Below are 27,652 nucleotides of genomic sequence, written 5' to 3' on the forward strand. Positions count from 1 at the left end.
GTCCTGTCTGCCTTGCTTTGTCCATCTTGCCCCTTGTCTCTGTCTGTCTTGGCCTGATTCTCTAGTTCTGACCTCTGTCATGAATTCTGACTTCATCTACTTGCCGCCTGCCCTGACCCTTGGCCTGGATCAGACATAGTCTGTCTGCTGTCTGCAAGGGAATGGAGGGGTGCAACATCAACATTTTAAATTCTAGACAACCAATAAAAATGCTCACATTGTGTCATATTTACCAATAAAAAGAGCTTTATAATAGGTTATAGAAGGTTTAGCAGAGTGACTAGGCACAAAAAAATCTGAAGTTATATTAATGAATGCCATTCCAAGTCTTCATTGAGACCTTTAGGATACAGTGAGGTAGATATTCAAAAGCCATTTAGATGGCTTTAGACTCGACTTCCTCTATGGATCTTCACTCAACAGCAGAGATCCACTCCTAGGTCATGCTAGCCCCAGCACCTGAGGGCTCAACCTAAGGGGAACGTTGGCTGGCAAGTTTTGATATATTCACCCTCTTATCTGGCTAGATTTTAGCCGGATAAATCATTATATGTTGTGGGTGTGGATCCTTGGGCTGAGATGGAGTTGGTGCAACTTGCAGGGAGGTGCCCTGCAGGTTCCCACCGTTGGCTGGTGGAGCTGACTGAGGCAGAGGCCCAACTAGAGCTTCACCTATACCAACCTGCCCTGACCATTTCCCACACCTGGACTCTCTCTGACCATTCCTTAAATGACATTTGCCTAAGCCCTGCCAGCCCTTGGAACCCAAAGGCTCAACCCACAGGGAACAGGGTTGATATGGATGAAGCTCCAGCTCCAGTCCCAGTAAGGGACTATTTACCAGCTGTCGGCATGGGCCTAGTAGGGTCGAATATTAGGCTGCATCAACCATGCCACAGCCCAAGGGCTCATAGCCGTGATAGTATGTTAACTGGATACCTTAGCCAGATAAGTTTGAATATCACAACTTAACCAGAAAAGTTAGCAGGATAGTTAGTTGGATAAAGTTGCGATTTGTGATCTGTGGGCTGCTTCCATGGACCATCTTGCTTACCTCCGGGATCAGCTAGAGGTGGCAGGCTGCGGCTGCAACTCCCCAGCATGATGTTGTGGCTGACCACCATGCTGCAATAGGGCCAACACCGCCTGCAGAGGGATGCTGCTGACTCTACCTGATGCTGCCTAGGCGTGCATGCATCTGTTTCTAATTTAAAGAGCCCATGTTGGAAAATCCCTGGCTGCGCCCACTGATAATGTCACTACCTCCAACCGTTAAAAGGGCCGTGCTTCTTCCTGATGACTTTAGGCCTTTTGGGCCATTTAAACCCTGCAGGAACCATGGATCTTTGCCCCAGCAACAGGTCATCCTGCTCTGTAGTGTGTGTTGCTGTTCCCTGTGCTTTGTCTCACAGTTCCTGTGCCTTGTCCTGCTGTCCCGATGCCTTGCTATCTTGCCTCGCCTTGTTTGTGCCCTTGCCTAATCTCTTTTTGTCTTGCCTTGTCCATCCTTCCCTGCCTTGGTCTCTTGTTTCTGTCTGTCTTGTTTGTCTTGGCCTGATTCTCTGGTTCTGACCTCTGCTTTGGATTCTGACTTTGCTCCTGTATTGCCACCTGTATTTGAGGAAGGCAAGAAGAGTTGTTCTGGGCTTGTCAACCTGCCACTCAAAGGAGGTGGCCTTAGCCATCCTTTGAACAAATTATAGGAAGAAAAGGTCTTCTGGTAAAGACCTATTCCTAGCTCATTGCAGAGAGGGATCTGACGGCAGATCAGTGGAGTATCCCCATACTTGGGAACTCTTAGGATTTCATCCTGAGGCTCAGGGAATTTGCAAGAGTTGCAGGGTCTCAGGGGAAACTCTCAAATCTCAGGGACTCTCTGTATACAGCTTAGCCGCTCCCCTTCCTCAGTAAGCCTGCAGAGGACAGGAGAAGTGGGGTGAGTCTGGAGCAAACTCTGCAAGCAGCATGTGGGGAGAAATGGAGAGGGTCTGCGGTTGTGATTCCAGATTTGGGACTCACTCAGGTACAGTGAGGTTGCACAAGTCATGGAGCTGTAACTCATGTGGGTGGGAGCAAAGTGTGTGTTTGGGTCATGGAGAGAGGAAGGGGAAGTATGCTGGGGTCATCTCTGGAGGGGGAAAGGTGATGGTGATGGGTGGGAGAAAGAGAGAAAGTGTGGATTAGTTGGGGCGTGGGTTAAGAGAGACAGCTGATATATATTATTCCATTCCTTCCCATCCACCCCTGCCCTATTCTAATCAATAGCAATCTCAGGGTGACCATAATTCAAAGGTTCCCAGGTATTAGTATCCCTCTCATCAAAACTCCTTTGACAAATATTCAGGGCCTCAGGACTCATCAGTCTACAGCTCTGAGAACACTGGTTCAGTAGAGGCTTGAGATAAAAAAGAACTTGGAGCCAAAGATCTCTATGGCCTAAAACTTGGATCTTTGGGTTTGAGGTCTAAGTGAAATCGAGAAGCAGTAGAAGTTTCCTGCTGTGAAGCCATCAAGCTTAGCATGGAAGACACCAAGATTGAAGCAGGTTAAGAACCCTGAGACTGTGTCAACACATTCAGTACCAAAAGGAAGGCACCACAAAGAGGATCACCCAGAGCATTATGAGAGGTCAATATGCTCAATGCTGTGATTTCAATGTGACCGTTATATCATGCAAACACTTCTCCAATCCTCCTGTTCATATCCACCTCAAAAAGTGTTGATGAGAGCACCATATCTGTCTAAGTGAGTGGACATCATCTATGACTCTCTGAAAGTCACTTGCGAAGATCCTTAACTATACAGCTGGAGTCTGGTACGATGGCATCAGTGCTTTGGACTTCCATATGGGGCCTCTTTGTATGGTGCAGAATCTCATGCAACTCCAGGCTCTTGGAGCCAATTGTCAAAGAGCCATACTGATATGCTGTGGCCCCTGGATGAGGCTTGACAACAACTCATCTTCTTTCTTGTGCATTTGAAGCCCTGGACTTGATTTGGACAAAGAAAGTGAAATTCTTCTCCACTCCTGAGCCTTTCTTTGCATCAGGGAATCAAATAGATTAATTATGTATTCTTATATTCTGAAAGCTTACAATAAAATTGTCCAGTGTGGACTGAGGACCTTTTCAGTGTGGCCTGGTTATCTGTGGTTTATTAAGTTCTGTGATCCTTTTGTAAGGGCTCCTAGTCAATTTCAGCAACATGGACTTCAGTCTATTGACAAAGAAGGCTCAGACGCTTATCTTCCAAGCCTGAACCACTCTGAATGACATCTTAGTAATGATGCCACAGCCAGAGTAATCATGGACTTGTTCCAAATATTTGTAACAAACCTAGTGAAAGTCAGTTAGGGACATCTTCTCTTTGCAGTTGGTACAGAACTTGAAACCTGCTTCTTGGACACTGTGAGGAAGAAGGTAGTCTGAAGAGAACAAATATTTGTCCGGATGATCTCCTTGGAATGGTTTTATTAAAGAAAAAACCCTGTGCCAGTCCACTGAAATCAAAGTAGAGGGCAGTTATAGAAGAATTTTGGCAGAAGGCCTATAGAAAAAGAAGAATAATTTCTCAAGCTCTGTGGGATTACATAAAGTAGAAGCATGTTTGATGACCTCAGCAGACAAAAATGAACTGAGGAGCTATTGCAGCACAGGAACTACCACCTACATGGAGTGAAAGGCTTTTGCTTTCCAGAAAGCTCAAGAAGATTCATGCCCATTTAGGGCCAAGTACAGTTACATCACTCAGTTGCGTGACTTGGTGAACCTGCTTGCTTTCAGAGAACCAGGGGTTCACCTTTTCATAGATAATGAGAAACAGGTGTTTTTCATCTTCTGTTTCAAAGCTTCTCGTGCTAAAAACTCTCAGAATGCTTAAAAAAAAAAAAAAAAAAGTAGTCCATGACTGTCTGCAAAACTGTCCTGTTGGTCTCCTGGGAGGGGTCTATTATAGAGATGCACATTTGTTTGAAACGACATAAGAAATATACATTTTCTTATGTCTTTTCATTTCAGAGACAAAATCAAACAAAACCACACATTTTTGTTTCATCTACTAGTCCTGCTAGACATCTCGGCGGCATTCGACACCGTCAACCACTCCATCCTCCTGAATCGCCTATCAGACATTGGTATATCCGGATCAGTCCACAGTTGGTTCAAGTCTTTCCTCAGCAACAGAAGCTTTAAAGTCAAAATTAACAATAAAGAATCACCTTCGACAAATTCCTCACTTGGTGTACTGCAAGGATCCTCCTTATCTCCCACCCTCTTCAACATCTACCTCCTCCCCCTCTTCCAACTGCTAACAGATAGAGATGTGCTTCGTTTTTTTCTACCGGGTCGTTTTTTGACTCGGATACTTCGTGGTAAAATTCGGGTTTTCTCGTTTAGTTTTTTTGAAAAACGAAACGAGGAAACCCGAAACTGGGCCAAACAACGAAGCGGGAAACGAAGCTTAAAAAAACCCACCCCAAGCATTTAAAAGCATTTTCGTGCATACATACAAACTCCCCCCCCCATCCCAATCCCTCCCCAAGACTTACGAACATCCCTGGTGGTCCAGCGGGGTCCCGGGTGCCATTTATTCCTCCGTGCACATGTGCGCCATTCTCAGCCTTGCTCCTCAAAATGGTGCCGAACAGCCTCTGAACTACTATGTCACAGGGGCTACCGGCGCCATTGGTCAGCCCCTGTCACATGGTAGGAGAACCGACCAATGGCGCCGAAAGCCCCTGTGACATAGTATTGGCAAAGGCTATCGGCGCCATTTTGATTTCTGGCAGCCGACAACGAAATCGCTCCCGGACCCCTGCTGGACCCCCAGGGATTATTGGCAAGCCTTGGGGGGGACAGGGGCCCCCTCCTGACCCCCCCCCCCAAGGCTTGCCAATAATCCCTGGGGGTCCAGCAGGGGTCCGGGAGCGATTTCGTTGTCGGCTGCCAGAAATCAAAATGGCGCCAATAGCCTTTGCCAATACTATGTCACAGGGGCTTTCGGCGCTATTGGTCGGTTCTCCTACCATGTGACAGGGGCTGACCAATGGCGCCGGTAGCCCCTGTGACATAGTAGTTCAGAGGCTGTTCGGCACCATTTTGAGGAGCAAGGCTGACAATGGCGCACATGTGCACGGAAGAGCAAATGGCACCCGGGACCCCGCTGGACCACCAGGGATGTTCGTAAGTCATGGGGAGGGATCGGGATGGGGGGGGGGGGTGGTTGTGTTATAGGTAATCTTAATGTTTGGGGTGGTTTTTAAATTGAAAAAAAAAAATTTGCCTTTCTCCCCATGCAAACCCGAAAAACGGATTTTCCCCGAAGTTCGGTGAAAATCCTTTTCGGGTTTCGGGGCTCCTGAAACACGACGAACTAGGCAATTTCGTTGTAATTGCCTAGTTCGTGATAAACGATTGCACATAAACTAATACACTACCTCTACGCAGACGATGTGCAGATTCTGATCCCTATAAGAGAATCCATCTCAAAAGCTCTCACTCACTGGAATAACTGCCTACAATCCATCACTAGCCTTCTCAGCAGTCTAAACCTGGTACTTAATACTGCGAAGACCGAACTCCTCATCATCTCCTCCAACCAGGATAACTCCCTCCCACAGTACCTCCACAACACCCATCTCACTCATACGCATGTAAGAGATCTGGGGGTAATTCTCGACAATCGCCTAAACCTAAAGAAAATGATCAACATCACAACTAAAGATTGCTTCTACAGACTCCAGGTTCTAAAAAGACTCAAACCCCTCCTATTCTTCCACGACTTCAGGACAGTTCTCCAATCCTTGATATTTGCCAAAATAGACTACTGCAGCGCTCTCCTCCTAGGTCTACCCATCTCTACCACCAAGCCACTACAGATGATTCAGAATGCTGCAGCCAGAATTTTGACTAACACCAACCGTGGAGATCACATTTCACCTATCCTCAGAAACCTACACTGGTTACCAGTTAACTTCAGAATCCTACACAAATCACTCACCTTAATCCACAAATCCATCCACAATCAACTTCAACTCGACCTTGAAATCCCCCTCAAACTCCATACCTCCAACAGACCAATTAGAGAAATCCACAAAGGAACTTTGCAAGCTCCTCCAACTAAAGCCACGCACCTCACCTCGACCAAAGACCGAGCATTCTCGACAGGAGGACCAACTATTTGGAATAACATCCCTTCAGACCTCAGGCTGGAATCATGCCTCCCAACATTTAGGAAAAAACGTAAGACATGGCTTTTCCGCCAAGCCTTCTCAGATCCCCCGGATACACACTAGATGACCTAATTCCCTTCATGAGCGATGGAACCTTGTACCTCTAAGTTCATTAAGCACTAGCCCACTTACCCTATTGTATTATATTAATAGTTTTCTGCCATCCTAGGCCTCTCTTTCCAGCTGATTAAGCCTCCAAGTTCACCCTCCTTGTTGATTGTAACTTTGCCGCCTCCGTTCATATGTTTATTTTTGTTTCAGTTTTTACCCTGTTCGATGTAAACCAATCTGATATGGTTATTACCATGAAGGTCGGTATAGAAAAGTGTTAAATAAATTAAATAAATAAATAAATCTAAGTTTCATTTTGCAAAATAGCATGGGTTATTTGTAAATATTGTGCACTACATCATTTTCAGAGGAATAGCTGTGTTATTCTGCTGTAGCAAAAATGAGTCTATAAGGTGGCACCTTATAGACTAACCAATACATTGAGGCATGAGCTTTCAAGGACAGAGTCCATCTCATCATTTTATCATGAATTATTTGAAGAAATGAAAAGAAAACAAATGAAATAAAAGCTAAAATGAAATCCAAACAACAAAAATAGGGAGCATTCACACTCCTAGTTTATTAGAGTATTTAGCCCAGCCACATATATATATTGACATCATGAGAATACCAGATCTTGTAGAAAATTGGGTCTTTCTAGAATTTAATACAAATTTAAAGAAATCATACAATTATTTTCCATAAAACATTAAGAAATACAATTACTAAAACTTGCTCATTAGCAATATTGTCCAAAAAAGGTATAATGCTTTCTTCATGTGCAGAACTAGACAGAACAGTTTATATCCCTCAGACAAGCCAGAAACTCAATACTGTGTGTCAAAGACACAAAACACTGCTAATTTAAAGGAACATTTAACTCCCCTACAATGTCAGTGCTATTTCAAGGCAGCAGTATTAAGTAACCTGTCACTTTGAATAATACCAAAAATAGTGCCATTTACTCTAAAGTCCTATAAATAGTATGCATGCTTTCTTTATGAAAACATCTCCCACCTTTATGTTGATGACATTACTGGGACTTTAGAGAAATATGAATTCAAATTAACTTAAGCCTGGCAACTTAAAATGATTCTGAGAACAATATTTAAAGCCCTTTCCGTGAGTTAAAAAAAAACCTAATTACCTGCGGGAATGAGGCTTTGAATATTGCTTAACCTGTCTGCAGGTATAAACACGCACATTGTTCAGCAACCTGCATCTTTTTTATCTGTGGACTCTGGAGGCATTCTGGGGCATGGAGAGAGGAATGATACATGCAGGTTTGATTTTTCAAATCTATATGCTTTGTTTCCATTTCAAAATTTCCAGAAGGGAAAGCAGGTGAAAATCTCTGTGGGTAATTATTCAAAGCAAAACTCCCTGTGAAGTTTTGCTTTGCTTATTGGTGCAAACCCCGTGGGTCTGTAAACAACACAGGCAGTTTGATTGCTTAACCCTAGGTACAATAAAGCAATAATGCAAACTATAATATAATATCATGCTGACTTCTTCATTTGTATTACTAGAGAAACTGGATTTTTTTTAAATTCCAGTGATGTAAGCTAGAAACGCAGTGATGGCCAGTTAAGTAAGTAACATAGCTGAATATCCACAAATATCTTGCTATTTAGCTGGATACGTTATCAGCTCTATGGCTGGTCTAACTTATCCGATTAACTTAACCAGATAAGAGTGAATATCGTTACTTATCTGGTTAAGTTAACTGAAGTAACGCCGGCCTGATCCGCCCACTGCCCACCCACCAATTGACCAGCTAAAAGATAGCCAGATAAATGACCAATCTGGCTATCTAGCAGCCATTGATTTTCAGAGGACTGCTAGATAGCTGGATAAGTCCTACTTAACCGGGCTTCGAGCACTGAACGCACTTTCAGTATTGGGCCCAGAAGAGTTAACCCAATATGCAGGCTTATCCGAAGTCTTGATGTGTCATCACAGTATAGAGGACTGGAATGCAGATTTGTATTTGAATATGTATTTAAACTTTTTTATAGCATGCTACCTCCAAGATTATTCTTCAGAGTGGGTTACAAAGATTTCATTCATAAACACATTCAGACAAATAAACATGCATATGCATATACAAATATAAAATCGAAAAATAAATTATCGTTTTTATCTTTATTTAGAAGGGTGCTGAATGTATGTAGCTGCCATAAAATAAAAATGACTTTGTTATGGGGTATTCCATTCAAAATCCCATCTCTCCAGGGTTTAAGTCCAGAATGTCAGGGGCCATTCAGGGTCCTCCGGGCCAATCTGTCTTCCCGGACCTCCAACTCTTCTCTCCATTTACTATTAATGTTAACCACTGGGGTGTCGAGGTTCCACTGGCAGGGAGGAGGACAAGCCTCCAGGGTCCTAGGTGGGGATCACTGTACACTCTCCAGTCCCATTCGACTTTGCTCACAAGGGTACTCTCTCCAGTAGATCTCAGCAGGTTGGTTCACAATCTCAGTGCGAGCAGGCAAAACTCTTGAAGTGGTGTTCAAATAAAAAAAATAAGTTTACTGTAACTCATAAAACTTGATTCCAAAATAAAAATAGAAAAATCACAAAATACTCTCTGGATACAGATGGAATGAAACTCCAAGTACTTTAGCCTCTTTCTCTCTCTCCCCAACTCTGAGTCAATGTCCCTTAATGGTGAAAAGAAAGTAGGTAGGAAAATGGTGATAAAAATATTTCCTCCCATCCTAGAATAAAGAAAACTTCAACAACAGTTCTTACTTTTCGACAGCTACAGTCCCCACTTAATCCTATTCCAGTTCCCTCAGGCAGGGGGGTAAAGGCTCTCCTGAGCTGGGCGCAAGTCTAAACAAAACCAACTCTCTCAAAAAGCAAAACCCTCTCCTTCTCTTCTCTTAACACAGGACACTCCCTCTTCCAGGTCTGTGAAGGCAAGCAGGACAAAGTTCTCCTCCTCCGGAACAGGCTGTGGGGCCTGAATTTGGGGAAACTGCCACCACCTCTCCGCACCTTCCAAAATCCAAAAGCCACAACCAACCACACATTGCACATGCTCAACCCAAGTTATATAGGAGGAGCCTGACCAATCTCAGTACCCAAGGTGAGGGAAATCTTAGGGATGGTCCACAAACGTCAAGAACTTTGCTCTAAAGATGAGGAAAAGGGGAAAATGTGCGGTAAAGGAACAAAGTTCCCCTTACAATAATAATGAAAGACTCCAAGCATGCTTGGGCACAGACCAAAGGAGAATGTAGCAGTAGAAGAAAGGTAGGAAAGTATCAGAGATCAAATACAACCTATGGTAACAGAGTAGGTGGATACAAACAGGTAGACTAGGTGCATCTAGTGCTTCTTTTCATTTCTATAAGAATTGGAAGGAAGTACTTTAACTCTTAGAGCAAAAGAAGGCTTATTGAGTTTCATTTTGAGAGGTTAAATGGCTCAGCCTACTGTCTCTGTAAATCTGAGTTAATTTCCAGTCACCTACAAATGCTGAGATCAAGAAAAACTATGAGTACCTCCAGACCTCATGAAAACCTGGGAGATTCAAGTCAGGTATAAAGTCCTGGGAACTTTCAAGGGGTTGAGCATCAGTCCTATTTCAACTTTGGGAGAAATCAGCTAAAATAAATGTTTTTAAACATGAATTTATTTAAAAAAAAATAGTTTAAGTAGGACAAACTATAAGTAAATGGGGCTTCCACTGCTAAATAACCTCCTGTATTTCAGGGATTATAAAGAAGAACAGAAGTTCATCAAGTCCAAGACACTTCTGATTGCCTTTTAGCGATAAATACAAGGTAAGAAATATATTTTTTAAAGTAGCTGACAAGGCAGCAAAGGACTAAAGAAGCATTCAGGGTATTCCTGGATGTGTGCTGACCAGGGTTAACAAGGTAATGGGGCTTAAACTACGCTACTGGTTTTTTAATAAGGCATTTTGGCAATTTTTGGAGTGAAGAGCTGTGCTATTGAGACTCTGTAATACAGAACCTAACAGACAGGCAACCCCTTGTTCTTGAAAGGATAGGTTTCTGGTTTTCATCTTTGCACCCAGTTAACAGCAAAGGGTGAGGGATCTGTGGGGATATGTTTTGAGAAGTTTTGGAGATTTTTTAGACCAGTTTTGCAGTTAAGCCAGTATCCCCTGGCTGTAGTAATTGGAAGTTGGCTGTTTTGTATCATGACTTTTACTGAGTCACTGCTTCCTTTATCTCTGAAGAGATTCTCTCTATTACATGGCACATTAGTAAGCCTAACCTGGATGTCCTGCCAATATCTACTGCAGAGACTCTCAATAGTGATTCAAAAATATAATTAAGATCAAATGGCCCATGTGATTACTGCACTTCAGTTCTTTCTCCACTAGTGACTCCAGAATGTCTCGCTGCTTTTGAAGGAGCTGCTCTGACAATCTCTTAAGTCTTTCAGAACACCCTGTTGCATTGGTGGTGGACCCTTGGCCCGAGGTGGGGTTGACAATACCCGTAGGGCAAGCCCCATGGGTAGGCGGAGCAGACTAGGAGACGGAGGCCAACTGGAGCTTCGCCAATACCAGCCCTCGTTCCCTGCAGGCTGAGCCCTTGGGTGCTGGGGCTGGCTGGTCTTAGGCGGGCCTCTGTCAGACAACTCCCAGTGGATGTTGTAGCAGGTAGCCAGGGACCAGCAGCAGTATTGGAGGGACCGAGACAGGTCCAGACGAGGCAGGGATCCAGAGGCCCAGGCAGCAGGGACGGGCCAGAAACAAGATAAGGTGATGCCCGAGCAGCAGAAGGCTGAAGCCTGACAAGGCCAAATCAAGTGGGATACCTGAGGTACAGTCAGGGACAAGCTGGAGTCTGGACAGGCAACAAAGCTAGGCAAGGCACAGCAGAGTAAGGTCAAAGCCAGTAATCAGTCTTGAGCATAGTCCAACGAAGCAAAGGTCAAAGTCAGTAATCAGGCCTGAGAGTACTTCCAATGAAGCGAGGGTCAAAGTCAGTAATCAGTCCTGAGCGTAGTCCAACGAAGCAAAGGTCAAAGCCAGTAATTAGTCCTGAGCGTAGTCCAATGAAGCAAAGGTTAAAGCCAATAATCAGTCCTGAGTGTAGTTCCAATGAACTGAGGGTCAAAGCCAGTAATCAGTCCAGAGCATAGATCCAACAAAGTGAGGGTCAAAGCTAGTAGTCAGTCCAAGGCAAGGCTAGGTAGGAACCAGGAACTGAGTCAGGAACAGGAACTGAGTCAGGAACAGGACGAGCAATAAGCACATGACAAGCATGCAGACCTGATGCCAAGGCAAGAAACGAGTGGCGGGCACTGCCTTAAGTAGCAGGGCCCGATGATGTCATTATCCAGGCAAATGGGTGAGATTCCTGCCATGGCCCCTTTAAAGGTAGAAGAGGCGTGCGCATGCCTAGGAGGAAGCAGGATGCTGGACAGCGGCGTCTCCCCATGGCACACATGGGGAGACCCGCCGGAAACTGGAGGAGTCCGTAGAGGAACAAGGAGAGCCAGAGGAGCCCGCAGAGGAACATGGAGAGCCCGAGGAGGCAGCAGGGGTGCAGGAGCGCAGATGGCTGGCCACAGCTTCCAGAGAGGATGGGCCAGATCCGAGAACCGGAGGTGAGTAGGCCTGGTCTTGGGCCTGCTGTGACCGGGATACGCAACACATCCTTATGGAAATCTGCAAACTGTAGGATGTCAAGCATCTTTGCCCTGGACTCTTCCTCCTGTAACTCAAACGGAATGGTATCATCATTTTCTTCATAAACTCAGGAAAGAAGAGGTCTTTTAGAGGAGACTTTCTCCTTTCCTGTGAAGGAGAGGCATTAGACTTAACCCTCCTGAACAGAGGAGTCCTCAGATCCATTGCCATATCCTCATGAGTACTCAGAGTCCAAGCCCAGTAGATAAGTCAGGGGCATGGATCAAGATCTGGTTAGAAGTCAATGTCTCAGAGAGGACAGCACTTGCATATTATGATCAAAACCCCGCTGAACCCCAGTACCCAGAGGAAGCTTCCCCTTCCAATGCACTGTCCAGTTCCTCTTCAAAAATTGCCAATGCCAGCAGATACTGGGAGGCAGAAAGGGAAACCATATCCTGCTGGGATACCAAAGGTATATCAGTGGCTGACTCCTGGTCCCTTGAAGACTGATGTGATTCCAGGGGCTATCAGTAGAATGAGCTTGCCTCCCTATCGGAATGCTTCAGAGAATTCATGGATGCTACTAGAATGTCCCCACACCTAGCATCATGCAGGGATAGAGACCTATATCGATGTTTCCTAGCCTTCATCCGATGCACACCATTGGAACTCTGCAGTGCCAGTACCAAAGCAACAGAACTCTGCAGTTTCTTCAGTTGAGAGAAGATAGATGAAGGTCTATCTCAAAGGTCCTTCACGGTTCTCGATTGTCAAGGGGATCAATACCTCCCTAATATCAATGCACTGCCAGTGGTCGGTCCAGCTTCTGGGTTCCTTGATGTCAATGCCAATTGGTTGGACTAAATGGACTAAAGTCTCTCGAAGAGCTTCTCCATGAGGTATAATTGAGGAAAACATCTTCTAGAAGTCATAGTCTCAGACAGGGAGCAGCCTGAGATATTGCGGTTGGCCTCCACGCAAATCACACAGCTATCATGGATATTCATGATATATTCACACAAAGGAAACTTAGTGAAGCTGCTGGTCTTCTTCTCTAAGGCATCAGCTGTAAAAGAAGGTAGGCGAAATCAAATAACTTAACCTAATCAATGCCACTCCAGGACACTGAAAATGGTACACCATACAGTAGATGAAAAAGGAAAGAAAATTTAGAAACAGGTTGAAAACGTACCTAAGAGGACTGTAAAGTGAAAAATCAATCTGCGGAGCCCCACAAAGACAGTTCCTGTGACACTAAAAGAAGTCTTTCACTGCAGCAGCTGAGAAAGAGAGATGACCTGCAACATGCAAGATCTGCATAAAAGGTGAAACTGAGGGGCCCTACATAGGTTGCAGGGAGTCAGGGCTACACATGACCAGTAGGGCATGCTCAAAGCTTCTAGAAGCTTCTACAAACTTTGAGGTGAAACTTCTGTGCTGGATTCCATCTGTGTGAGACTGACATCTTGTTTGTCCCCAGAGAAAAGTAGAAATTAGCAAAAGAATTGATGTAAAGGAGGACATAGTGTAGGGAAATTAGAAGGGGAAATGGCATGTGATTTGCTGTGTTGTAATTGTGGTTCAATTTGTTCATATCTTTGTGGGAACCAGGCCCGCACCCAGTGTGCGTTGCAGTGGACCTGGTGCAAAGTGGGTTCCAGGTGTCCTTTTTTGCTTTTCTGCAGGATTTTCTGGTTGGCACCATGCAATGCTCGTGAATGTAGTATATCGTGCTATGGGAGGTATTTTTGCCTTGGAGAACTGTGCTTTCAATGTCCTTTTCCAACTGGGATCTGCTATGGATACATGGTTTTTGGTTGTGTGTGGAGAGGGCTATGAAGGGGGAGGAGCAAGACTGTGGGGTTTACTGATGGCAAATCATTTCCTTGCACTAGCCCTAGTGTAAAATATCTCGGAACACAATTCAAAGTCTATGACTGGGATGTGTCTCCCACACAGAATTTACATTGTTTGGGGGCGGGTATTTTTAATGTATTGATTTTTTTTTTAGAATGTACATGTTGGTAACAGCTGGATTTTGTTGTCTGATTTGAATTCCCTTGTATATAGGACATAGCCACCAGTCCTGAGGTTTTGTATTGGGATTGAAATATTGAGTGATTTCAAAATTCAAAGACTGTGCTTTTTCAGGATATTCTCAGAGTAGATTACTACAAATTTCCATAGGGACGGTCCACCATGGTGCGACCGCAGCTTCAGTATTGTGTGCAGTTCTGGTTGTCCCATCTCAAAACAGATATAGCGGAACTAGAAGTGCAGAAGAGGGCAACAAAAAGGGTAAAGAAGTGGCTGCAGTTTGGTTTTTTATATACTGCATTTTTGTTTTTATGCTGTACATTGCTTTGTGTGATTTATTGAAATCAGCAAATAAATATGAAAAAAAAAAGAAATGATGCAGAGTTAGGGGCTTGGAAGGAAGAAACCCAGGAAATGAAAGAGATGCAAGAGGATAATTAGAGGTAGGTAAAGGAAAGGAGACCGACCAGGGGAGAGGTAGGAGTAGGTCAAGGGGAGGGGGGAGAAAGGGAAAAAAATGGGGCAATGAGTAAGATGGAAACCAGGCATAGTGGTTAAAGTTTAAAGGACAGAAATGAATGATAGTCAGGAATGAAGATGAGCTGGTGAATCACAGCAGATGGAATAAAACAAAAGAGAGAAATACATCCATTAATAAGGCATAAAGGAGTGGAAGATGGAAAGAAAGATACAAAGGGGTGAAATAACAAAGGGAAAAATGATAAAAACATGAAAAGTACAGTCAGTCTCACAAAAGGATAAAGAGGGAGCAAGAATAAGAGTGCATGAGAGAAACAAGGGACACTGATTCAGACTAATAAAAGAGAAAAGGTACATAAGAACATAAGAACATGCCATACTGGGTCAGACCAAGGGTCTATCAAGCCCACCACCTGTTTCCAACAGTGGCCAATCCAGGCCATAAGAACTGGCAAGTACCCAAAAACTAAGTCTATTCCATGTTACCATTGCTAATGGCAGTGGCTATTTTCTAAGTGAACTTAATAGCAGGTAATGGACTTCTCCTCCAAGAACTTATCCAATCCTTTTTTAAACATAGCTATACTAACTGCATTAACCACATCCTCTGGCAACAAATTCCAAAGTTTAATTGTGCGTTGAGTGAAAAAGAACTTTCTCCGATTAGTTTTAAATGTGCCACATGCTAACTTCATGGCGTGTCCCCTAGTCTTTCTATTATCCGAAAGACTAAATAACCGATTCACATCTACCCGTTCTAGACCTCTCATGATTTTAAACACCTCTATCATCACCCCTCAGCCATCTCTTCTCCAAGCTGAAAAGTCCTAACATCTTTAGTCTTTCCTCATAGGGGAGCTGTTCCATTCCCCTTATCATTTTGGTAGCCCTTCTCTGTACTTTCTCCATCACAACTATATCTTTTTTGAGATGCAGCAACCAGAATTGTACACAATATATATATATATATATATATATATATATATATATATATACAACATATATCTCTAAAAGTAAGAGAAGGTTACGCCAAACGTATGACTCTCAGAAGACTTAAACCACTACTAACACCAAATGACTTCCGGTCAGTACTACAAGCATTAATTTTTTCAAACACTGATTACTGTAATGCCCTTCTACTAGGATTACCCCACACCATGATAAGACCTCTACAGGTATTACAAAACACAGCTGCAAGAATTTTAACCGGTAAAAGTAAAAGAGACCATATCACCAAAACCCTAATTGAACTACACTGGCTACCCATTGAACAAAGAATTCAATACAAGACTCTTTGCACCATACATAAATTAATACACGACGAAAAGGCAGAATGGCTGAACACAGCCCTTCACGTACACGTCCCTAATAGAAACTTGAGATCAGCAAACAAAGCCCTACTAACTATTCCCTCAGTAAAAACAGCCAGACTAACGCAAGTAAGGGATAAGGCCCTATCTCTGGCAGGACCTATAATATGGAACACAATGCCTTTAGAAATCAGAACACAAAGAGACATCAAAGCATTCAAAAAAAGTTTAAAAACATGGCTATTTAAGCAAGCATATACCACAAAGGGAATGAAGAGTAGAATCCAGGGAATTGTATGATGCAGTCCGAAGAACTCCCACACAAACACATCAGCTTACTCGAATGGTGTGTGTGTGTGTGTATATTTTATTTTACTTTACCTCTATTAGATTGCAACAACAGAGGACAAGACTTAAGTGTTAATTTATCTTATAGCTGATATACTTAAAGTAGACATGACTTATCACAACCACTAAGTAATATTTAATAGAGATGTGCTTCGTGTTTTGCTACCGGGTCGTTTTTTGACTCGGATACTTCATGATAAAGTTCGGTTTTCCCCGTTTAGTTTTTTTGAAAAAAAAAAAAAAAACTAAACGGGGAAAACCGAAACCGCGCCAAAAAACAACGCGGGAAAACAAAGCTAAAAAAAAACCCCCACCCCACGCATTTAAATTAATTTTAGTACATTACATACACCCCCCCCCATCCCGATTCCTCCCCCTCCCCAAGACTTACCAACATCCCTGGTGGTCCAGCGGGGTCCCCCCTGGATGCCATTTGACCCTCCGTAGTGTGCCCAGTGTGCTAGTGCTAGCCATGCTCAAAATGGTGCCGAATAGCCTCTGAACTACTATGTCACAGGGGCTACCGGCGCCATTGGTCAGCCCCTGTCACATGGTAGGAGAACCGACCAATGGCGCCGAAAGCCCCTGTGACATAGTATGGGCAAAGGCTATCGGCGCCATTTTGATTATTGGCAGCCGACGACGACATCGCTCCCAGACCCCCGCCGACCCCCAGGGATTATTGGCAAGCTTTTTGGCCAGCTTGGGGGGGCCTCCTGACCCCCCCAAGGCTTGCCAATAATCCCTGGGGGTCGGCGGGGGTCTGGGAGCGATGTCGTCGTCGGCTGCCAATAATCAAAATGGCGCCGATAGCCTTTGCCCATACTATGTCACAGGGGCTTTCGGCGCCATTGGTCGGTTCTCCTACCATGTGACAGGGGCTGACCAATGGCGCCGGTAGCCCCTGTGACATAGTAGTTCAGAGGCTATTCGGCACCATTTTGAGCATGGCTAGCAGGCACTAGCACACTGGGCACACCACGGAGGGTCAAATGGCACCCGGGGGGACCCCGCTGGACCACCAGGGATGTTGGTAAGTCTTGGGGAGGGGGAGGGATCGGGATGGGGGAGGGGGAGGGGGTGTTATTATATTTAATGTTTGGGGTGGTTTTTAATTTAAAAAAAAAAAAAAAAGTGCCCCTCTTCCCACACAAACTCGAAAAACAAAGTTTCCCCGAAGTTCGGGGAAAATCCTTTTCGGGTTTCGGGGTCCCCGAACCAGGACGAATTAGGCAATTTCTTTGTAATTGCCTAATTCGTGATAAACGATTGCACATCTCTAATATTTAATATGAAACTATGTTACAGTATTTGATGGCACCTGTTTAGTTAATATAACTCAACACATTTAAGTTTGAAATTATGTGCCTTATTGTGAACCGTTGTGACGGCAACTAGCTTAACAACGGTATAGAAAAGATTTTTAAAAATAAATAAATATTCAAGGTGCGGTTTCACCATGGAGCAATACAGAGGCATTATGACATTTTCCGTTTTATTCACCATTCCCTTTCTAATAATTCCCAAATTTCTGTTTGATTTTTTGACTGCTGCAGCACAGTGAACCGACAATTTCAATGTGATATCCACTATGACACCTAGATCTCTTTCTTGGGTGGTAGCACCTAATATGGAACCCAACACTGTGTAATTATAGCATGGGTTATTTTTCCCTATATGTATCACCTTGCACTTATCCACATTAAATTTCATCTACCATTTCGATGCCCAATTTTCCAGTCTCATGAGGTCTTCCTGTAATTTATCACAATCTGCTTGTGATTTAACTACTCTGAACAATTTTGTATCATCTGCAAATTTGATTACCTCACTCGTCGTATTTCTTTCCAGATCATTTATAAATATATTGAAAAGTAAGGGTCCCAATACAGATCCCTGAGGCACTCCACTGTCCACTCCCTTCCACTGAGAAAATTGTCCATTTAATCCTACTCTCTGTTTCCTGTCTTTTAGCCAGTTTGTAATCCACGAAAGGTCATCGCCACCTATCCCATGAATTTTTACTTTTTCTAGAAGCCTCTCATGAGGAACGCCTTCTGAAAATCCAAGTATACTACATCTACCGGTTCACCTTTATCCACATGTTTATTAACTCCTTCAAAAAAGTGAAGCAGATTTGTGAGGCAAGACTTGCCTTGAGTAAAGCCATGCTGACTTTGTTCCATTAAACCACAGAGGTCAGAAAAAAGAAAGAGGGGACCTGATGGAAGTACAGAATGCATAGGGAGCAGGCAAAGGATCTTGAAGTAATGCAGAAGAGTAAAGTGAGAGAGAGAGACCACTAAGATTAAGAATAAATAAAAACAAAAATGAAACAGAAGGTGAGGAATCAATAAAGCCAACCAAAGGTTAAATGTGCAAAGAAAAAAATGCTTTTAAAATCTGACAACTAAACACAAGGAAGATAATTTTATAAAAGAGTTCACTTAGGGCTGAAGCCTGCGTGTAGAAAGCACACACGAACTTCAGTCTGAATTTCCATCGCAGACTTGAGCACAAAAGTCCACTTTGGAAATTAGTGAGCGCGTGTGAACCCCTGCGCAGCACATGCAGGCACATTTCCACCTGCCAGGGAGAAGGAAATGCTCTTGAAAAATCAGGCCCTTAAAGAAGATGTGTGGGCATATTCCTCTGAATAGTGTTTTGTACTGGGGATCTCTGTGAGCCATTTACAGGAAACATACAAGTGAAAACATACACAGGCTGATGCAATATCATCGCGTAATAACGTGCGTCCAAATTGGGCACATGTGTTTTGAACGCATACACATTCACTTCTCCTGGGCGCTCGATGCAATTGGCAAATGAACTGCTGTGCTAAAAGGGACACACAATGGGTAATTTGTGCGTCCTTAGTGCTCTTCGTCGGACACCCAGGAGACGTGGCTGTGCACCCACAACAGCCTGGCCAGAACTCTCTCCCCACACCCGGCAGAGCTGTTCCTGATTGGTCCTTTTCACTGACACTTTCAGGTCAGCCTTCTGAAAGGGGATTGGTCTTTTCACTGCCATGTGGCAGTAAGTGGAGTAAATAAATTAATATTAAGTGCCTGACAATATTGATTTATTTATTCCTTCACTTACTGCTGGCAGGAATTCCAGTTGGGCCCGACCTTGAGGATGCTACTTGCTATGGTTCCCCCTATGAGGAACCACACAAAGCAGGATTTTTTTTTTGAGCCCTTGAGTGCCACATGATTCTGCTTTCTGTGGCTCCTCCTACGTAGTATTGCAACAATACTAACAGGAGGAATTACAGAAAGCAGGATTTTTTTTTTTCGGTGAACCCTTGAGTGTGGCAAGTTTTAACGCCAGCTCCTGGGCAGGCGTTAAATTTTCCACATTAAAATGGGCACCTTGGCTGTGCAGCAATTTTTGGCATCGTGGGGTAATAGCGATTAGCCTCATCTACATGGAATTTGCATGTGATGAGAGCTATTAGCTATGCGCTCGATTGGCTGTACATTTTGGACATGCTAATTCCCATATTGCATCAGGGGTTATTTTAGCGCGCCCAAAACGCATGTCCAATAGAGTGTTAACCGGTGCGCTAGCCTGCGTGCACTATGTTGCATGGGCCTGACAGCATGTGGCTCTAGCTCTCTGCTGAAAACCAAATGACGGTCGTTTTCAAAAGCCTTTCTGATAGGCAGGTGATAGACATGTGCATTCGTTTTTCACGAATTAGACCATTTCAACAAAATGGTCTAATTCGTCATGGTTCAGGGACACTGAAAAATAAACAGAATTTTTCCGAAATTTCAGAAAATTTGTAGTTTGTGTCAGCGCATGCTAACGGGAGTTTGCACTATCTTCCATTAGTGCGCGCTAATACAAAAATCGGGACCCACGGAGGAAAAAAAATGAACTGCGGGAAAAATGAAATTTCCTGCGGGGGCCCAAAAAAAAAGCCTGAACTGATAAAACAAAACAATGCACATCTCTAGCAGGTAAACATACTGAATGTGCTTATGTCATTTTGTGCATAAGTTTACCCAAACTAAGCAGGGGCATTTATAGGGCAGCTGGGGAGGGGTTTGCATTTATGTGCACACATTTACATTTTCATAAAATGTGCATGTAAAATTTCCCCCCAAAATTTCTGTATGCAATTTAGCAATTCAGCAGGTGTAAATTGTGTTTAGTAGATTCAGTGGGATAATTTCCAAATGGGAAAGCATGTGTGTACTTTTCCTTTGAAAGCTGGTATAAATTAGCACATACTTGCCGTTTAATTTAAATAGGCTGTCACAAAATTACCCCCCTGATTTGTGTTACATACACATTTGTACCAGATTTCTCTCTCAGTTGTACTGGGGAGGAGAAGCAGGCAATCATTTGCTCCTACAAGGAAATAATATCAGCTAATAATGAAGTCATGTCAGATATCAGTTATTGAATAAAACAGCCAAAAATGTACTCACATACCAAAACTAAAACTAGGAAACTAGGCCTTGAGACGTTATGTTTGCCATTCTCTGTGATACACGTGCCTCAATACAGGCAATAATAATGCTGAAAACATTGACAGTGTTGTTTTTTCTCTGGCGAGACAACTCCATTATTACCATCCATGCTGTTAGGACCTCTTTACAGTGAAATATACTTCAGCATTTCCATATATACTGATCATTGACAAGTTTGGAAACTGAAGGGCATTGCTTAATTCATCAATAAACTAAGGACCGGATTTTCAAAAGGTTGCGAATGCCGGGCCTATTTTAAAAAGGCCCGGCGGCGCCTAAAGCCCCGGGAAGCGTGTAAGTCCCAGGGCTTTACAAAAGGGGCAGTCTGGGGGTGGGGTGGGACTGGGCGGTCCGGGGTGGGGCGGGGGCGGGGCCAGAGGCCTCCGACAGAGTGGCCATTGCAGCTCTGTCGGAGGATCGTGTGCCGGCAGTTGGCTGGTAGGCGCAAAAGGTAAAATAAAGGTCGGGGGGGAAAGGTTAGGTTAGGGGGAAGGGAATAGAGGAAGGCAGCATGGCTCGGCGCGCGCAATGGGCTAGATTTTAAGAGCACTGCGCGCCGGTGGCCTATTTTGCATAGGCCGCCGGCATGCGCAAAACCCCCGGGACGAGCGCAAGTCCCGGGCCTTCGTAAAAGGGGTGGGAGGGGGCTTATCCGGGGGCATGTCTGGGGTCAGGGGGCGGTCCGGGGTGGGTCCGGGGGCATGGCGACTGTTCGGGGGCGGGCCGGGAGGGCGGTCCGGAATCCCCCGGCACAGGGGGAGGTGCCGGGGGATGCTGAGGCGGCGCACGCAAGTTACGCCTGCTTCAAGCAGGCGTAACTTGCACAACAAAGGTAGGGGGAATTTAGGTAGGGCTGGGAGGTGGGGGGACGCGGAAGGAAAGTTCCCTCCAAGGCCGCTCCGATTTCGGAGCGGCCTCGGAGGGAACGGAGGCAGGCTGCACAGCTCGGCGCGCACAGGCTGCCGATTTTGCGCAGCCTTGTGAGCGCCGACCCCGGATTTTATAAGATACGCGCGGCGTACTTATTTAAGATCTACCTCAATGTGCCCAATTGTACACCCCCTTGCGTGCGCTGACTCCGGATTTTATAACCTGTTCGCGCCTGCGCGCACAGATTATAAAATCAGGCATACATCTGTGCGTGCTGGGTAGCGCGCGCACATGTAGGCTGCGCGCACTTCTTTTAAAATATACCCCTAAGTATTTAGGGGATAATTTTTAAAAGGAGTTACACGTATAAATGTAACAACTATTGTAGCAGTTTTCAAAAGCCATTTACCAACATAATGTGCACTTTTGCGGGTAAGTCCTATGGACAATTCAGTGGCATATATTGCAGCAATTTTCAAAAGCCTCTTACATGGGTACAGTGTGTGTAAAATCCAATTTTAAGTGAGTAAATGCTTTTTAAAATCAGGCCCTTAGTGTTGATTTCATTTAAAAAGACTTAAATATATTTTTGCACTAAGGAAGGCAGGTGTTTCCACAAAGGTATATGATTCTATTTTTTTTAACTATTCTTATTCAAATTTAACAGAAATTCAAGTATACAAGTACTTGAAAGAAAAACAAAGGCTATATAAACTGGTCTGAAATTCTACTGAGCCTATAGCGTGCTCTGTTGTGTTACAAAGGGTGTAGCTCTTCTTGGCTGAAAGGTTTGGCTATTTGATGTTACATTTTGATAATATTTTAACCCGTCACTTTGTTTAGAAGTATTGATAATTTTTATTGTTAGTCACTTTCTTTTCCTAGATATCAGTTATTTTGAGTTTAAAAATAGATCTGAGTTTTACGTTAACCATGACTGCTCATTGGTGGTGGAATTACACTGGTGGGGCTTTTTCATAAAAAAAATGAATATTGCTAGTGGCAAAATCATCTCTTACACTGTATTTGACATTGTTATACATGTATCTGTTTAGGGAACACAAAAAATCTGAACAGATGCTTTACCGACTGCAGTAAATTGCAGTAAACTGCATATTTTAAAGTTAATATTAAGAAAAAAACATGAACCCTTCTCACTCAGCTGAAATCTCTCTACATCGTTTGACTGATTTTTTTTTTTTTGATCCCGCATACATATAAAATTTGGCTCTAACGGGTGCAGAATTTACAAAATGCATAAAGTATCTGTCACAGATGCTGTTGAGGGGGTTTTCTTAGAGTCTGGCTCTTTTCTCACATTATTCTTCTCCCTTCTTTGGTAAGTTACAGCACATTAACTAACGCACTGGAACGAAAACCCAACTGCAGCAGCCCCATGTAACTCATCAGGCATGAAGGACTTACCGTGGCATTGACCTGTAGCTGAAAGGTTTGGATCTTTTCATAATCCAGCTCACTTAATACTGTCACAGTGCCGCGGGACTTGTCAATGGCGAAGTAGCTGGAAGGGGGCTGAAAGGAGTAGAGCACGCTGCCGCCCGTGCCCTGATCTGGGTCGGTGGCATTCACAATGAAGATCGGAGTTCCCACCGGGGTGTTCTGCAAAAGGGAAGGCATTTAACAAGTCAGTTTAATTGATACAAGAAAGTATATATTTCTGACTTTACCATCAACTAAAGGAATCTGGATGACTCATATCAGGGAGCAAGCCAATTTCAAAATATATGTTTTTAATTTATTATAAATATATACAACATGAGCACAGATTACAGACCATGAAATCCTAACACTTTATACTCGTTCCTACAATTTTATTAATCATGAATTTCTTTATTTCTAGATTGCCTTTCTTGTGGTCACATAGTGGTGCTTTACAATCCAGAAATGCCTGAATTAGCCAGTTTGGTAAAATGATCAATAGAGTTTACTTTTAACTTTCTTACCCAATGAGTGGACTTGGAGTGCCACAACCAGTTCTGGTTGGCATGAACTGCTTCCATTGTATGCAAATATATCTTATGCCAATTCATTGGGGATATCCTGACCTGTTTTTTGCACTTCAGAACTGGCGCGGCCTATCCCTGGCTTAATTTATTTGGAATAAATTTTGAAGTTTGAAATTGGCATAAAATGTTTTCCAAGAATACAGCTATACCCCTGAATTTCTTGACTTTTTATGTTTATTTAAAAGCTATTAAGTTCTTCAACTGTCTTCATTATTTTTCTTTTTAGCCTGGAAGCTTTCTACTTCTACGGATCAACTGGAAACTGCCCTAACTGGGCTAAGGCACTATCATCAACCTTCACTTAGTTGCCTAGGGCATTTTCCCATTTTAGTTCCCTCATAGTAACATATCTCTGACTGAGAGGCATGGACGAAGATTCCCTCTGGAATTCAGCATGTGCACTCTGAAGTTAGCCAGTAGATGTTGCTGTTGCACAATAGGTAGGAATCTCTCTGTCTTATGGGCTGCAAAAGCTGCCTTCACAGTATCCCCAGCCCTGGTTGACTCAAGCAGGAGCTGAGTCCTGGAGTTACACTTGGATCTTCCTCCAGGGCCCAACCCATAATGCTTTGTATTAGTTTTCATTTTTTTAAGTTTTCTTGATAGTCCATATTCAAAACCTTTGTCTTCAAGTCCACGAACAAGTAGGCCCCAGAATATCTCTTCAACTCTCTCTCTCTTATGCCCCCAAGAAAGAACTCATATCTTCCCAACCAGTTCCTCATTCCACCCCGTCTGTGGCTTCTGCTAGACTGTCCTGTATGAGACTTCGAGGCTTGAGTGTTTAGCCTTTATGCATCAAAGATCTGGAATATTCTTCCATTATCCCTACACTTAGGATCAGATTTTCAAAGCTCTACACACGTAAATCCATTGGATTTATGCACGTAGAGTGGCTTACGTGCGCCGGGCCTATTTTCAAAAGGCCCAGCAACACGCGTAAAGCCCCGGGATGCATCTAAGTCCTGGGGCTTTACTAAAGGGGCGGTCTGGGGGCGGGACGGGGCGGTCCGGGGCAGGGCGGAGTCAGAGACTCCCAGCACAGCGGCTGTGCCGGGGATCGTGCACCAGCCAAGTGCCCCAGGGCTGAAGTAAGTTTTGCAATAGAAGAAAAATAAAGAAAAAAGTAGTGGGGAAAGGGCGGGGGAGGTAGGGGAAGGGAAGGGAAAGTGGGGTGGGGGGGGTAGGGAAGTTCCCTCCGATGCTGCTCCGGTTTTGGAGCAGCCTAGCAGGGAACGGGGGAAGGCAGCATGGCTCGGCGCACGCATGGTGCACAATTGTGCACCCCCTTGCGCGCACTGACCCCTGATTTTATAACATGCGCACGCCTGCGCATACAGCTGAAAATCTACCCCTTAGAGTTCAGCTACCTCACCTTCAGGAAGAAAGCTAAAGCAAGGTTTTTTAGCTATGCATTCCCAGAGACTTCCTATCCATCAACCTAGTTAAGAGAGAAGTATTCCTATTTCTACAGCAACAACTGAAGAACCTATGAATCTGTCTTTAAATATAGTATATAGCTACTCAACCAATATTGTTGTTGATCTAACACTATTGAAACCTACTTTAAATTAATTGTAATCCGCTTTGAGGCCATTCACAGTAGAAAGTGGTATATCAAATGATAATAAGTAAAATATTGATATCACAGTGATAAGTACATCCATACTAAGACCTGGTGCCTTGTCTTCATAACAATGATGTACAAACAACTGCATGGCCCAGAAATATATATTCATTGAAATAACATAGTGCTAGAGATATCAGACGTGATACATTACTGCTGCACAGATCTGAGCGAAGGATGCACTTCCTTATGGATGCACAGAAAGAGAGACTACAGCAGCCATGCAACAGTTGTTAGATATTCAGCTCACTTCAACCCCCAAACTATTGTAACAGAGTACAGGCCCTGCAAAGGTGGTTTGGTAAAGTCCAGCAAAACAGAACCTCCCCAGAGAGGAATTATAAAGAAACATTTGCTAGGAAAGACCAGTATACGTGTATATTGTTGGGCCCCTGAGCTGGAGATCTGAGAAGGGCAGGTGTGGGTTCCTTCTGGCAATAGTCAGGTGCAGAGCATGTAAAGATGGTCTGTAGACTGCTTGAGAGCAAGAGGAGAGGGTGGGGGCTAAAGAAGGGATACTAGATGAGGAGAAAACTGGTTGGAAGTAGGGAAGAGAAAGATTCCCTCCAGAAATACTCTTGGGAAACCAGGAGATGATTGGAAGAAAGCTCAGCCAACATAGGAACTGTAAGCCAATGGTGCAGGAGATACTCAGAACATGCACCCCCCCACCGCTCATATGTTTGGATGGAATATATTTATGGGGTGCCAGAAGCCTGAAGCAACAGCTAAGGACTGTATCTGAAAGACAGAATGTTGCCTCCTCAGTGGTTGCATTGTTAACTGCTTTAATAAATATGTTAAATGGCACATTTAAATTTTACACCCAGTAAAAGCCTCCATCTTTAGTGTCCTGGGAGGGCTCATTACAGTGACCCAGATTAGGGCACAGAGATTGGGATACGCAGTCGTTACAAAAGACAACACCACAGACCTATGTTGTGTCTTTTTCACATGAGTAAAACAAACAAACAAAAAAAACTTGTTTTAAGTTGTTTATAGGTTTTAGCACAAGATAAATAGTGGAATATAAATCAAATAAACATAGTATAAAACCATTTACTGAGCAATAAACCATTTAACATGCTTTAGATGGTTTTAGCATGCACTAAAACCTGAGAACACAAAGCAAAATTAAAACGAAAAAAGCCAGTAAACCCCACAAAAAAAAAGACATGAAACAAAAGTTTACAAGCTTTATATGCGAGCATTAATTTTGATATATCTCCATAGTAAGTTATATGCCACCAGAAACATCATCCGTGAAAATCTATGCCAGTGTTCATAGTCATACTGCTCACATTAAGGCAGGGCTTCCAAAACCTGTCCTGGAGACCCCACAGCGAGTCGGTTTTCAGGATATCCACAATGAATATACTTAAGATAAATTTGCATATCATGGGGACTCGATATATGCAAATTTAGCTCATGTATATTCATTGTGGATATTGTGAAAACCCATCTGGCTATAGGGTCCCCAGGACTGGTTTGAGAAGCCCTGCATTACAGTGAATACCATGACAAACAGCTGTAGAAAAAATATTTATCCATTAGAATTGTTATGAAAAAATACTATTGCTATGGAAAATAAAATATAAAAACTCTGCTGGGTACCAAAAGTGGACAGTTGGAATGAGATCAAAACAGTGATGATATGGTTTATTTAAAGAAACCTTTAGATTAAACAAATTACATCTCTAAATTGAGCAAAAAGACTGCACTGTTGCACATTTTGAAGGGATGAACAAAAGGGTTTTTTTTCATAATAGCAAAGTGAAGATAAAATCTTGTTGCTGAGTACTGCAGAAGTTTTGAGCTCTGTAGTTACTGTCTGAGGTTTTCACTTGCTATAATTATTTTACATAGCAATAATATTTTTTTCATAGCAATTCTAATGGATTTTTGCAATGGCAGTAACATTAATATAGTGCAATTGTATGCATGCAGTGCTTCTCTTTTTCTATTTGTAAAAAAATATAACACAAAAAAAATAGAAAGGGAATAAAAATACAAAGATAAATCAGTGTGCTTTTGGAGTTTGTTATATCGATGATGGGCACTGAGAGTATTCTGTTTGATGGTAATAATATTTATGACAAAGGATGCTTGTACAAGTGAACATGAGGCTCGTCATGGGGCAGAATATATTTGCTTTTACTACATAAACATAAAAGGCAATTATTTTAATATAGGTATGAAAAATAAAGGTATATTCTGCACCACTCAATAATGAGATCATTAATATATACTGTAGTGCAGGGGTGGGCAATTCCCGTACTCGAGGGCCGCAAACCAGTGGGGTTTTCAGGATATCCCTAATGAAAATGCATGAAATAGATTTGCATACAGTTCTCTCATATGTATATTCATTAGGGAAATCCTGATAACCCGACTGGTTTGTGGCCCTCGAGGACTGGAATTGTCCACCCCTGCTGTAGTGTGTCACTTAATAAAAATATGATTGTATTATAGTTTATGATGAGCTTTTCCAATAATCCTTATTTATATCTGAAAGAGAAACAAAGGAGTAGTGGAGTATTCATATCACACTCTGCTAAAAAGC

The 27,652-nt window shown here is 43.3% G+C and overlaps 1 protein-coding gene across 1 annotated transcript in view; it reads right to left on the minus strand.

Moving 5' to 3' along the window:
- The window catches only part of CDH23 (cadherin related 23), a 1,814,588-nt gene that overhangs the window by 1,098,639 nt on the left and 688,297 nt on the right, over positions 1–27,652 (minus strand). The window contains exon 7 of the mRNA XM_029608940.1: positions 22,861–23,055. Within this exon, the coding sequence (XP_029464800.1) occupies positions 22,861–23,055 (195 nt within the window). The remainder of the gene's footprint in view (positions 1–22,860; positions 23,056–27,652) is intronic.

Source organism: Rhinatrema bivittatum, chromosome 7, assembly GCF_901001135.1.
Source record: "Rhinatrema bivittatum chromosome 7, aRhiBiv1.1, whole genome shotgun sequence".
In the NCBI taxonomy this organism is placed as follows: domain Eukaryota; kingdom Metazoa; phylum Chordata; class Amphibia; order Gymnophiona; family Rhinatrematidae; genus Rhinatrema; species Rhinatrema bivittatum.